This window comes from Marmota monax, unplaced genomic scaffold, assembly GCF_021218885.2.
Source record: "Marmota monax isolate L192 unplaced genomic scaffold, Marmota_monax_Labrador192_F-V1.1 WCK01_AAM20220418_F8-fsc00002, whole genome shotgun sequence".
In the NCBI taxonomy this organism is placed as follows: domain Eukaryota; kingdom Metazoa; phylum Chordata; class Mammalia; order Rodentia; family Sciuridae; genus Marmota; species Marmota monax.
Genome location: NW_026693571.1, coordinates 35,263,299 through 35,277,951, shown reverse-complemented (window position 1 = coordinate 35,277,951; position 14,653 = coordinate 35,263,299). Strand labels below are relative to the sequence as shown.

At 33.6% G+C, this 14,653-nt stretch overlaps 1 protein-coding gene across 2 annotated transcripts in view; it reads left to right on the top strand.

Annotated features, from left to right (window-relative positions):
- Gucy1b1 (guanylate cyclase 1 soluble subunit beta 1) overlaps positions 1 to 13,813 on the top strand; it is a 42,193-nt gene extending 28,380 nt beyond the window's left edge. For both annotated transcript variants that reach the window (XM_046459098.2, XM_058583890.1), the window contains exons 6-14: positions 1,504 to 1,734; positions 2,502 to 2,618; positions 3,559 to 3,692; positions 6,526 to 6,723; positions 8,922 to 9,159; positions 10,199 to 10,339; positions 10,883 to 11,037; positions 11,382 to 11,508; positions 12,603 to 13,813. In XM_046459098.2, coding sequence (XP_046315054.1) covers positions 1,504 to 1,734; positions 2,502 to 2,618; positions 3,559 to 3,692; positions 6,526 to 6,723; positions 8,922 to 9,159; positions 10,199 to 10,339; positions 10,883 to 11,037; positions 11,382 to 11,508; positions 12,603 to 12,626 — 1,365 coding nt within the window. In that variant the 3' untranslated portion in view covers positions 12,627 to 13,813. The remainder of the gene's footprint in view (positions 1 to 1,503; positions 1,735 to 2,501; positions 2,619 to 3,558; positions 3,693 to 6,525; positions 6,724 to 8,921; positions 9,160 to 10,198; positions 10,340 to 10,882; positions 11,038 to 11,381; positions 11,509 to 12,602) is intronic.
- Positions 13,814 to 14,653: the final 840 nt, after the last annotated feature.

The window sequence follows — 14,653 nt, the reverse complement described above, 5'->3', positions numbered from 1 at the left end:
ATGGGCAGTACTTTCTTAGCTATCATAGTTATGTTCTAATACCATGGAAAGTCCCAAACTTTCAAACTACAGTATTATACAAAATAAAACTGCAACATTTAAACTGATTATGTTAGAAAAGTATCTCATGTATTTTATCTAGTCATGTCATGTTAAAATATATGATTTTCTTTTGGTAGTTGTCAGTTCTTACCTGTTGGTGATTTGTGGGTGCATCTTTAGTTTTATCCATTTAGAATGTGCACTATGTGTAATGTGACATTATCAAATCCAGATACACTTAAAAATTAAAACCTTGCATAGAGGTTTGAAATACATCCATGAATGGAAATCTTACTGGAATTCAATTAAAATAGTATATGCATCTCATTTCCAATCTTCGTTTTTTTTTTTTTTTGCAGATATGCAAATATGGCATTTCACTGCATTTATTTAGGTCTTCTTTACTTTCTCTCAGTAAGATTATATAGTTTTCTTTCTCTATACAGATCCTTCACATCTTTTATCAGATTTATTCTTAGATACTTCATACATTTACTTTACTTTTTATTGGTGCACTATAATTATATATAATACTGGGATTCATTAGCCATATCCATATATGCACATAACCTAATTTGATTAATTTCATTCCCCAGTATCTTTCCTTTCTCTTTCCTCTTTTCTATCCTGATCTACTTGCTTTATTGATCTCTCTTTTATTATTATTTATTTTATTATTATTATTATCATTGTAATTTATGCATTATAAATAAATATATATATATACATATATATATATATATACATATATATATGATTTACTGTGGTATACTCATGAAAATAGCATATTTTGGCAGATTTCATTCCCTCCTTCCTTTTCCTTCTCCCTCCTTCCCGATCATCTTCCTCTACTTTGTTCATCTGCTGTCTATTTTCTCTATTTTCATGAGATCCCCTTTTTAAAATCTTGATATCAAATGAATACATCTAGCCCAAGTGAGCCTTAATGCAGATGTCTTTACTGTTGCCTCCTTTTTAGGACCCTACCTAGACTATTGTGATTTTTTACTTGCTAATTGACAAATTAAAAAGGACATTGTATATACTTTAAAATATACATCTCTCTGTATTAATTTTTCACTGTCTTTAAATATTATTTTTATCATATTAAGTATTGTTTCCTTGTGGGGTTTGTAGGTTTTTCATTATATGAATGTGCCTATAAAAAACACCAGTCTGAGGTGTGTGTTTTCCCCTAATTCTACCCCCAAGAGGCCATATGGGTCACAGGGTGGGGAGAGCAGATACCATATTTGTAAATAACAATTATTCAATCATCAAATTTCATACATCAATGCTCAGAAATATTTTCTGTTTTAAACATGTGTATATTTGCATATATTTTAATATTTTACAACTAACCTTCTAAATGTAATTCTCATAACCAGTTTCTTATATTTAGAGGTGCTATCTCAACTGAAATACAGACAGTTAATGTCATTTCCCCTCTTTGGCATCTAGGTTATTCAGCAGAGAAATGAAGAATGTGATCATACTCAATTCTTAATTGAGGAAAAAGAGTCAAAAGAAGAAGATTTTTACGAAGATCTTGACAGATTTGAAGAAAATGGTACCCAGGAATCACGCATCAGCCCATATACCTTCTGCAAAGCTTTTCCTTTTCACATAATATTTGACCGGGACCTAGTGGTCACTCAATGTGGCAATGCCATATACAGAGTGCTCCCCCAGGTAAAATGATGGCTTACTGCCTTGGGACCTGGTAGCTTTGATACATGTGGCCCTTCATTCATTTAACCCTTTGACTATATCAAGTAATGAAGCATATCACACATCCCATAAATTTTTATCAACAATATAGTTGAAATACAGCAACTTTCCTTAGGAAATTTGTTTATTTGTTTCTGCTTTGATCACTTATGGGGCAACAGGAAATATCTGTGAGAATAATATAACTAGTTTTAATTACAAAATGGGGAACTTGCTGTTAACAGATTTTATTTATTTTTTCATTTATTGAGTAAATATTTATTGCATATCTACCTTCTACACAGCTTTGAAAATCAACCATTAACATATTCAGATAAAAGAAGAAAATTTAAAAAAAAGAACAAAGATTGTCATGGGGTTTAGAAGAAAAAGCATCAAAGGACATGGGCATTTAACCAGGCATTTAACATATAATGCTAGATTTTGAAGACAGATTTTCCTTATTTGTTCCTCTGAAAATGCTTATTTTATTTGCATCAGCTTATATTTAGATATTAATTGTCTGAATCCACACTAGGGTTTATGTTAATGCAACTACTTGATGTCCACTTGACCACTGAGTTGCATACAGGGGGATTTGAATCCATTGTTGAGATATGTTTCTTATACAATAGTTCCAATTTTTTTTTTAAAAAAATAATTGAGCTGGTTTAATGCAGTTATTAATACAAAATCATAAAATTGATTTCAACTACTGAAGTAACCTTTGCTCTTTATCTACATTCTAGCTCCAGCCTGGGAACTGCAGCCTTCTGTCTGTCTTCTCTCTGGTTCGTCCTCATATTGATATTAGTTTCCATGGGATCCTTTCACATATCAATACCGTTTTTGTATTGAGAAGCAAGGTAATAAGATCTTATTGCATTAAAGACATTGTAGAGTATAAGTTAGTTGTGTTACTAATTAGACATGATCAGAAGAGAAAATTATCTACTGTGACATTCTGTGAGATGGAGAAGTTATAGCAAGATAAAAGCCAAACCTCAAAAACATGCTTATCTAAAAGGTGATATTAGTGATTTGAAGTGTGGCTAAGAAACATGAGCTGTATTATCTGATCAAAATTAATGGAACTGAGTTTTAGAAGTTTCACTGGGATAGTCCAGTGTCATATCATAGTAAAATCATCATCTTCTACTCCCTATGCAGTGTTGACAACTTATTTTAGAAATGAGAAGAACAGTTTTTGATTTTTTTTGAAGTTCACCCTAAGCCATTTATTCTTACTTGTTTATTTTTCTTGGTGCCATTTTGTGGGAAAACAAAAGAGATAAAATATCATGTGGTTGATAATTAAGATAGTGTCCAGATCGCACAGTTTGTGTTTTTGGAATAATTATAGCAAAGGTAGTTTACCTTGGATACATTTTATCCTTCTTAAATCTCTCCCTAAGGCCATACCTATACATTTTTATATATTTGGAACTGACTGCTTTCAGCTACTCTGTGAATACAGGATTGGCTTGGTTTATTCTTTGGTAGAACCTGGTAATATGTGTTGTAGCCATACTGGAAAAATAAGGGAAAACAAGATTCATGAAAACTTTAAATATATGAGCAGTAGATACCACTTTTGTGAGTTCAGAAGAGACCATCCATTCACTTTTCTGTAGTGTCTATCATAATGTCACCACTTATGCTTATCACCTGTTGAAATGCCCTCTCCTGCTATGAGGCACTTATTCTTCTTTATGCATGGGGGGAAATGAGGAATGTGTGTCCTTGTTGCTGAATTGCGCATAGGGAGAAAGGCACTAGTTAATGGTTATGTCTTGCCTTTTCAAGGAAGGATTACTGGATGTAGAGAAATTAGAATGTGAGGATGAACTGACTGGGACTGAGATCAGCTGCTTACGTCTCAAGGGTCAAATGATCTACTTACCTGAAGCAGACAGCATACTTTTTCTGTGTTCACCAAGGTAATATTTTTTGATTGATCGTTACAGATATAAGTACCATCTTTAGCTAACAGGAGTTCAATAACATTATAGTCCATCATGTTTACCTATGTTAAAGTGTAATAGGATTTTCCAACCTTTGTTATACTTCTCCATAACAAAAATGATCTCATTTAACATTTGTTGCACTCAGAAGAAGTCACACAATCTATTGTCATGTCTAAATCCGTTTGCAAAGTTCTATATGCCACTGTATCATGGGATATCTAATCTGTAGTTAGCTAATTGTATATTATTGTATATTCAAGAGATTTGATTAAAAATAAAAGCATCCAATATGATGGCATAAAGACATGGATACATTTGGCACCCAGAAATGAACCTTTCTATAGTATGTGGGCAAAAATTGTAGAAGGATGCTAATGATTTTTGGATTTCAGTTATTTCATATTAAAATTATTTAATGATTTTATAAGATACACTAGTCAACATATATTGTTAAATTGAAATTTATGTAGAATATGTTGTTTATAATAAACATCAAAAAGGAACAAATCTATGCATTGGTATTTTTACAGTTTGAGAAATATTTTTCTAAAAGATGCATGGGAATCCAGAATATAAAAAATATATCTAAATTTGCTTTAGAACAACAGGAAAAGATAACTGTGGGGGTTTGTTATTAGGTGATATTTTGTATATTTCTAACTTTGTAAAACTAAAATGCATGTGCATTCTCTACTAACACATTTGAGAAAGCACTTTTTTGGTGGATTATTGGTTAAATTTTTAATTTAACTTCACCAAGATCTCTTTCTGTTAAAAGATGCTACATTATAATTTCTGAAAAATCTAACAAACTTAGTAACAACCTCTCTTAATATTATAACTGTAGTATTAACACATAAGAACAATATATTATTAAACAATTAATTGTATTAAATATTAATTACATATTATTCAATCAAATGTTAATATATATGACAATATAAGAATAATAATGATATTTTCTGGAAATTACATGTTATGGAAATAAAAGAGACAAAATTATGGGGTGTAAATAAATTAAATTGATCTAATAGTATCTCACCTGCTATCAATAGTATTTTTTTTTCTCCTTTGCCTCTTTCCATGTTGAGCTTCAGTAGAATAACAGCTCACGAATAGGTACAATTTTTGTTCATGGAAAGAAAGGTGTCTTTGAAAGCAGAAGCAGAAATTTTGGCGTGTACTCTGTTTTTTTTTTTGTTGTTGTTGTTTGTTTGTTTGTTTGGGTTTTTTTTGTTGTTTTGTTTTGTGCTGGAGATTGGACCTGGGGGTGCTTAAACGCTGAACCACATCTCCAGACCTTTTTTATACTTTGTTTAGAGAGATGACCTTAGGACCTCACTAAGTTGCTGAGGCTGGCTTTGAGCTTGCAATCCTCCTGACTTAGCCTCCCAAGGGGCCGGAATTTACAGGCTTACACCACCACAACCAGCTTTGAGTATATTTGTTCACTGCCATATCTAGAAATTTGTCCTATAGTGAGACATTCTTAGACCTGCTCATGTGCACAGAAAGATTGTTCTCACATTATATAAACTAAGAGATTAAGTAAAGCAGTCTTACTTGTACGATAAATAATTTCTGAATGATTGGTTTAAATTGAAGAAAAAATGTTTGCTAGCTCATTAAAATAACTTTTTTAAGACAGTGAGATACTTATAATTTGATTAAATTTTCTAACTCATTATGAACATTTTTTACCAATCATTTCCATTTTAAACTTATAATAATCCATTTTTTCTCTGCTTATAGGCAGGTCTTACATACCATTTGGCCAATGCCTTTTTCTAAATAGGTTTATTTCTGCAAGTGGGCTTCATCTTACCTATTCCATTTAACAAAATATCTAAAGAGACTACTTCATTAATAAAATCTTTATTTTATTTTGTATATTGCCATGCTAATTTTTGCTTAGATTTATGGACATTTCTGCTGATAATTTATTGCAAGAGAAACTTCTGTTAATCTAAAGTTGTTTAGTAAAGTCATAACCTGATTTTGTCATTTTAGAGAAATTATTATTCAGAGTAACCAGAATTCCTTTGCATTTACAGAATTCAAAGCAATAATGTAACCTTAAGATGTGTGAGTTGAATTTTTAAGAGCCGTGAACTTTTCACTTACCAGATATTGGCTGACTCAATAAACATTATTAAGTCATTCCAAATATAACAAGTTACAAAGAGTGCAGTAGGATTCAGCAAGGTCAAATAATGCTTCAAAAAATGAGAAAAATTAGTCAAAGAGAATAAGCACCGAAGAAGAACTGAAAACAAAAAGTAAGAATAGCACAAAAGGTCTCTTAAGTACATAAATATATGTTGAAGATGGGTAATAAATATTGTAAACTTTTAAATGTTGTGTTCAAATGAGAAATACAGCCAGTTATAAGATTCATAGAACCCATGGGTAAAAATGAACTAGTTTCTCAAAAGAAGCATCATTTCTGCTAAGATAGATTTTTCCTCCTTTGTTTATAATAAGGAAAAATTCTAGAAAATTATAAATAGCAACTTTGTATTAAGTACATATTAAGCATATTCCATAGACCCATTTTCTGCACACTCTTTGATTCCAAAAAATACAACCTGATGAAAATGCATCTCAAGCTCACTGTCTTTTGATAGATCTTTAAATATCTAATTTACTAAAGTCATATTATTAATTCAATTCTCCTTCATTTTTTTCTTTACCCTGCCTTTGAATGGTAGGAGTTATCAGGACGATGCTCCGTGACAGTAATCAGGGCTGATCTTGTCACGGGAACAAGTTGGGAGTGAGTTTGTCTTATTTCTCTGTATGACAGTGTGATGAACCTGGATGATTTGACAAGGAGAGGTCTGTATCTGAGTGACATCCCTCTGCATGATGCCACCCGAGACCTTGTTCTCTTGGGAGAACAATTCAGGGAGGAATACAAACTAACCCAAGAACTGGAAATTCTCACGGACAGACTGCAGCTCACATTAAGAGCCCTGGAAGATGAAAAGAAAAAGACAGACACGTAAGAATATGGTTAAATAAGGACAAAGTTTTACTCATATTATGATGATACTATAGTTAAGATTGCTATCAAGGCTAAAAAATCATGGGACTGATGTATATCTAGAACAGTAGGTAAAATCTTCTACTTTGCTCTTATTTATTTACTTAATATTTATTTATTTATTTAAATGCTGGGGCTGGAACCCAGTGTCTCATGGCTACCAGACAATTGCTCTACCACTGAGCTACATCCCCAGCCATAGTTTGCTGTAGAAAGAAAATATGAGGGCTGGGGATGTGGCTCAAGCGGTAGCTCGCTCTCCTGGCACGCATGCGGCCCGGGTTTGATCCTCAGCACCACATACAAAACAAAGATGTTGTGTCCGCCGAAAACTAAAAAATAAACATTAAAAAATTCTCTCTCTCTCTCTCTCTCTCTCTCTTAAAAAAGTAAAATATGAATAAGAAAATATATCAGTCTCAAAGATAAGAAAAATATGTCTTCTATTTTTAGAAATCAAGGTAAAGGATAGAGGTCAGAATATCTCTCAGAAAAGTGTAAGAATAATCCAAATCAAATTCTGAATTCATGCAAAAGTTGTATCCTGACCATGTTCATTGGTCCAAGGGTTGGGTGGGTGCTGAACAATGAACTTTGAATTAATTGTTTTATTTCAAAGATGTCTTTTCTTGTACTCTAAATTAGTGTAGGGCCTGGGAATTATGAATCTGAAAGATAGTAATGTCAGTTCCAAACAATAGCAGTAACATAGATAACTAATAATCCAAAGAATGTATATTTAAACTGATGTAATGTCTATGTAACCTATATAATATATTGAAAAAGCTCTTAATTTACTTCCCCCTAAATTGTCAATTTGAATAGAGCCTTCAATTACCACACTAGACCTGGAGTCCAAACCAGAGAGTTTGGGGAACTGGAACAAGGGCGACTTGTCTTTGAATTGTGTAGCTGATAAGTACTAATCACAGGGTGATTTCTTTGTTTTATTTCCCCAAGGTGGGTTTGACTTTCTGAAATTATTTTTTTATTTTTTAATTTTTTTATCTTTAGAGTTCTTTCACTTCAAGAATCCTTCCATGAGATTAGATTAGATTAGATTACAAAATGTTGGGTTTCCAAGGTGATTTTGTTATAAACCAGTCACTATTAATTTCCTTTAAAGCTAAATAATTCTACTCTGTTTGCACTTACTATTCAAAGATAGCTTTAATATTTTATAAGGTGTTATCTGTTTAGATGTTGAAATACAAGACTGGAGACATTCCACTATGGCTAGAAGAAACATTGAGAGCTCAGCTCTGTTTTGTATATTTAAACTTCACCTTTGGCTTTGGGCAGGGAAAAGATGAGGTTACCTCATTTGTTCCTGTTTCTTTTTATTAAGAGCCCACAAGTCTCTGCTCATCTCCTTAATCTATCACCTCTCCTCCTCCACCTGTGTGCTCACCACAATTGTCCCTAAAGGGACAATCCTCAATGCCACAGTGGTATTTTCAGTGTTGCTTACAGAAAGAAGATGTTTTCTTGTCTAAACCAATTTCCACCTGTTTTGTCAATGACCTCTTTGAAGAAGTGAGGTGTGAATGAGACTGCAGAATAGTGCTGTTTCATTTATTACTTTACAAAGATTGAGATGAATTGCTTGTTCATGAGAAGTAAACATGTTTCTATTATTGTGTTTTACAGACAATGTTTTAGGCACTGATAGTGACCACTTTCAAACTGTGAATGTCATAATAGCAGGAACAGGATATATGGGAAAATAAATGAAAACTGAGTTTCCATTGCCAATCCTTTGTTTTACCTACTTATTTGTTTGGCTTATTTTGACTTGGTTTGAATAGGCTTGGATTTAGGAATATATGTGATTAGAATAACAAATGATATGTTCTATATCTCCTGTCTCTGCATATATATGTATGTATACACACATGTACATTTATATGTATATATATATATGTATATGCACAAATGTATACATATATTACACATATGCATATATATATATGTACACATATGTATGTGTGTGTTATATATGTATATACATATATAGAGAGAATGTGATACTAATCTTGAAGTTTTTTATCAAAACCCTGTGCAAATGGCATTGGTGCTCTCTGAAAAGACCAGCAAAAATACTAAAGTATTATCAGCATTTCTCACAGTGGCTTTCTCCTAACCCTGACAAACAGATTGCTGTATTCTGTCCTCCCTCCATCCGTTGCCAATGAACTGAGGCATAAGCGTCCAGTGCCTGCCAAAAGATACGACAACGTGACCATCCTCTTCAGTGGCATCGTGGGCTTCAATGCTTTCTGTAGCAAGCATGCATCTGGAGAAGGGGCCATGAAGATTGTCAACCTTCTCAACGACCTCTACACCAGATTCGACACACTGACAGATTCACGGAAAAATCCCTTTGTTTATAAGGCAAGTCCTTATAAGAACCCACTGCAGGGCTGTTCAGAATCTGAGCTCTGAACTTCCCCTTCAGAAGCACTACTATCCCTATTCTCAGACCATAGCTGCAGTCTTGGGTCAGTAAGCCTCCATGTAGTCACTATTTACTGTTTTCTTAAATAATTATTTCTTGTTATAAAACTTTCTTTTTCATGTAACCAAGCTCAATGTTTTATGGAGCAGAAGATTCCCTGGTTAAAAGAAAATCTTCATCACTTCATTTGCACTTGAGTAACAAAACCATGCAGGTCATTTATCACATTTAGTAGAAATAATAGCATTCATTTTAATACTCTGTAAAAGACATTTTTACTGAATTATGTAAATGCCTTGCATTGTAAAGAAGTCGGGGAGCTTTAGACAGGACCTTGGGACTCAGATTTGCTTTTAGATAATATCAATTTGAAGATAAACATTTATTCAGTGTTTCTGCCCTTTATTTCAACTAAAAACAAATAAAATATTGGAAAAATGAAAGTCAGTGGAATAGTGCTTTATAAAGGCAAGAATGTTAACTAAACCATCTCTAGGCATCCAGGGTAACATAAGTTCACAGGGACTATTTATTTTGTAGTCATTTTCTGAGGTACAGTGTAGCACTTGTTGAGCATATCATAAGAATAAATGGTTAAGGACCATAATAAATCACTGAACTTCAGATGGAGCGCTTATGCCATCAAAATGTCTCACATTTCAGGGAAAAATAAGGTAATACATTATTCTACTGAATTAGAAGGGGATCTCATGTGGGAAACTAATTGCTTACTAGAGGAAACCAATTGTTTCTCTGCTCATTAATAACTCTAAGTACCGAGTGCATAAATTTCAAATAATTCCAGGATTTCTTCTTGTTGGAATTTAATCTATTAGGATTTTAATAGAGTTAAGAGGAAGGAGAGCTTAAAGTTATTGAGAACCCTGGGAAAATTTTTGTCTTTTATTATAGTAACAAATGAAAGTGTCATTTTTATGCTAACCAGTGAACATCTGACTATGTGTGCTGTGTCAGGTGGAGACCGTTGGTGATAAGTACATGACAGTGAGTGGCTTACCAGAGCCCTGCATCCACCATGCACGATCCATTTGCCACCTGGCCTTGGACATGATGGAAATTGCTGGCCAGGTTCAAGTAGATGGTGAATCTGTTCAGGTTAGTAAAAAAAAAACAAAAACAAAAAAAAACCCATTTATAAATAAGTGAGTGTGTGTGTAATATTGGTAGTAGTCCTTTGAGAGAAATGAATTTATATTCTTGTGCAGGAGATCATTACTATGTGCAAAGAAGGGCATCTTGACAGTAAATTCCAGAGTATTTTTATTAAAACCATTGTATTACATTCTCTCATATTGGAAATTATCTCATTTGTCCCATGTACTGAAAAGTCATGAGAATGAGATTAAACTTCTTATCTCTTCTGTTTTATTGCATAAAATCTCTTTACTGTGTGTCTTGCAAGTGGCCGCGTTCACATCTTTGCAATCTTCAGACTTCAAATGATTCTTTTGGAGCAGAATGTTTCTCTTGGGACACAAGATTTGGTGACAGTTTTTGAAGTTGCTTGTAATGTGCTTGAAATTCTTATAGAGAATTCTTATGATTTTATATGATGATTCTACATTCCATAACATAACATAAGCAAAAATGCATATATTACTGATCAAAGTTATTAAAGCAAAGCTTTGGTTTCTGCAGATAACAATAGGGATACACACTGGAGAAGTAGTGACAGGTGTCATAGGACAGAGGATGCCCCGATATTGTCTCTTTGGAAACACGGTCAACCTCACAAGCAGAACAGAAACTACAGGCGAAAAGGGGAAAATAAATGTTTCTGAATATACTTACAGGTAAGGGGAAAAGCCTTGGTATTCACTGAGTTTCACTGAGTTTCTTGCATGTGTGTTAACTCAGTGATTTTTTTTCTTTATCTTCAAGTGGTTATCACCTCCACTTCTTTCCCCTGCATTTGGGATTATTTTTCATTTAAGAAGATTATGTCATTGTTCCCATTTGAAATGATTCTACACCATCTTAGGAACTCCTGACATGATCATTATTACTAAAACCTGGAGTGTCTTGAAATACAACTTTAGAAACTTTTGCTGTCTTAATTTGTAATGGGGGTACATGACCCCTTCTCCCAAGAATCTTTATCTACTTCTCTCTTTACTCTCTCTCCCTTCTCTTTTAGATGTCTTATGTCTCCAGAAAACTCAGATACACAATTCCATTTGGAGCACAGAGGCCCAGTGTCCATGAAGGGCAAAAAAGAACCAATGCAAGTTTGGTTCCTCTCCAGAAAAAATACAGGAACAGAGGTATGACGAACCTGATTTTAAAGACAGAGTATAAAATGGGGAGTTCAATCATAATCCCTAGAAGTGTGTTTCATTTGAAAAGAATTTTTGTTTATAGAAATTAACTCTTAAGTAAGACAGGGTTAAAAAACTGAAACATTATATGAGCCAGTTAGATCAATTGGTACCTTGTAGGTGATACTTTATGGTTGTTCTCCAATGAAATTAAAACCAAAGCACCAGCTTGAGAAGGACTGCCTTTTTTGCTTTTCCTAATTTAGTTCAGATGTGACTGAGTGGGCTGTGAAGGGACACCCTCCCTACTAGGTCCCCTCAGACCTGGGCTAGTTCTAAGATCACCACCAGGACTAAGTAAGGGCTGCAGTTCCTGGGACGTGTCTTAACCATGAAGCTTAAGGTCCACAGTATCTCCCTGTGGGGCATTTGGAGATTTTCTGAAGTTCAAGTCCATGAATTTCTTCCAGTGGAATGAATGACTTAAGTTTTGCCAGACTCTAAATAATTCTGTAGGGAAGTTTTAGGAGTTTGCAAGTACTGTGGTTGTACTCTATCCAGAGCCCTTGGACTTGAGCACACCCAAGGTGGAATCATGCCCCTTGCAGTGGCCTAGTTCATCCCAGGGGCACATCTAGCCTCTTCCACCTCATGAGGTAGAGCCTCAGAAGCAAGTGTGACATTCTGTTCCCCTGTTACATTATTGGTTATTCAGAGCAGGTGAAACTACTTAGTCATATTTATTTCTGTGTATGTAAACTGACTTTTAGAGTATAGCAAGTCTCAAACAGAATGGAATGCCAAGTGTTTAAACATTTATTTTTTAGCTGTTTTTACTTTTAAATAATTTGCCTATGAGGTTTGCATGATAATGAACGTTTTTATTTTTTTCTGAAAAATAAACTATATCTCAAGTGTTAGTCTTCTTAGCTGGGTGACCCTAAGAATAATTTTTCTCTGAATTGTATTGTAAATGGTTTATAGACACTGTAGATATGAATGCAAAGCATACTGCCAGAGACACAAAAATGTATTTAGAGGGATGCTGCAAGATTTATTATCACTACAAATTAATTCTGCATTTCTTTCACTTTTTAAAGGAAACTAATCAGGATGATAACTGAATCTCAGATTGGGAGATGAAAAGAACTGCAGATCAAGTTCCCATTGTCTCCTAATACGTGCCAAGCAAAGGAGCCATGCTTCCCTATGGACGGACACAGATGTCACTGTCTTATCTGATTATCCCAAGCACTTCTCCTAGATATATCTCGCTCTGTTATTCAACTTTAGCTCTGCTTTTGATTATTTTTAAGGTTTTAGTATACTGTCTAAAGTTTGGCTTTTGATGTGGATGATGTGAGCTTCATGTGTCTCAAAATCTACTGTGAGCATTACCTACTGGTGATCTGCAAGTAGTAGGCACCTAATAAATAGTTATTGAATTTAATTAAATGAAACAGAGCAGTATTTGGATATATATATATATATATATATATATATATATGTATAATTATTTACCAAATCTGTTCAATACTCCACATCTATATGTATATTTTAATGACTATAACATAGAACAAAGTTTATATCATGTCAGTGTATGTCATTATAGAAATCATTTTCTAAAGGACTGAATTCTAGGTTTTAGGAAAAAATGTGATTTATTTTTCAGACTTCCAAAGTAATAATGAATATACCACGCTAAGAGTGACTATTTTGAAGTATAATTTCCTTTTGGAAATACAAAATATACATTTCTGCTATTAAAGTGTTTCGTTGGCCATTCAGATCACATGGCAATCATAATTCTTCTAAAGTGCTCCCATTTCTCTTGTATCCCTTATATAAAATCACATTATCCACTTGCAGCTGTTATAAAAAGCTGTTTTTTCACATTGAGATGTCACATTGGCTTGGGCTACAGGTCAGGGACTCTAGCTGTGTCTAGGAATAAAGCTGGAAATACACTGATGGGTACTGCTATAAAGCTGTTCTTAACCTTTCACTTCCAGAAATGAGCTTGCTTTTTTTGTTGTTTTTTACTCAGAAGGATGTGATTTTATCCAGGGCACTATGTTCAGAATTGTTAGTCTGATTTCAACCTAGAATGCATTCCTGTTGGAATAACTGGCCTGTTACTCTTAAAATGTGTCTGCTAATTTATTAATATCTATCTTTATAAAATACAGTGCAACTACTTTTGTGTAAAAATATCTTTAACTTTAGTCTTTCAAATCAGCACACTCAATATATGTATAAATGTTCAATGTTATTGTGTAAAAGATCTGCAATAAATTATTTTTTCCACTTCTCTCTAGACTGTTTTTATTTCAGTTGGATGATATCAATGTCATCATGTGCATTATTTGTGTTATTTTTGGAGTTATTTTATAACCTTATTTATTTTAAAGTTTAATTTATATTTACTATTGTCATAACTTTAATTTTTTTGCTGCTAGGTAGGTGCATACTCTGAACACAGGGTACATTTTCAGTTATGAAATTCTTTAATTAATTAATTAATTAATTCTAATTAAGTATATATGACAGCAGAATGCATTTTGGTTCATTGTACACATAAATTTTTAATGGCTCATCTTGGGAAGAAATAGCCTTAAATGCTATTTTTCTTTAGTATCAACAAAGTGACAGGAAAAAAAGAAAAAGGCTAGTCACAGAAGCCAAACACACATAAATATGAAATGGCATCAGCGTACTTAAAGAGCTCACAAACTTTTAAGGGTAACAGATGTGTACAAATAATTAAGATATTTAATATTCATAATCATGAAATGTCTTCAAGGTAAAGAATGAATACTTAGGGAATGAATAACTTGAGAGAAGATGGGTGAGATGAAAATGCACATTATGTCTGTTTGGAAGAGAGATTAAGGAGGATTAAAACAACCCCAGTGATACTTCTGTCTTCCCAGAATCCAATGTGTATTTATTGAGCATTTACTTGAGGCTGGCATTGTGGCAGTTAGGTCATGCCATAGTATGGATCTGGAGTGTCTCCTAAAAGCTCATGTATTACACTCTCAGCTTGGTGCCATCTGAAGGCCTGGAACCATTAGGAGGTGGAGCCTGGTGGGAGGAAGTTATTTTTTTGAAGAGGATATTAGGGCCCCAGCCCCTTCCTTGTACTCTG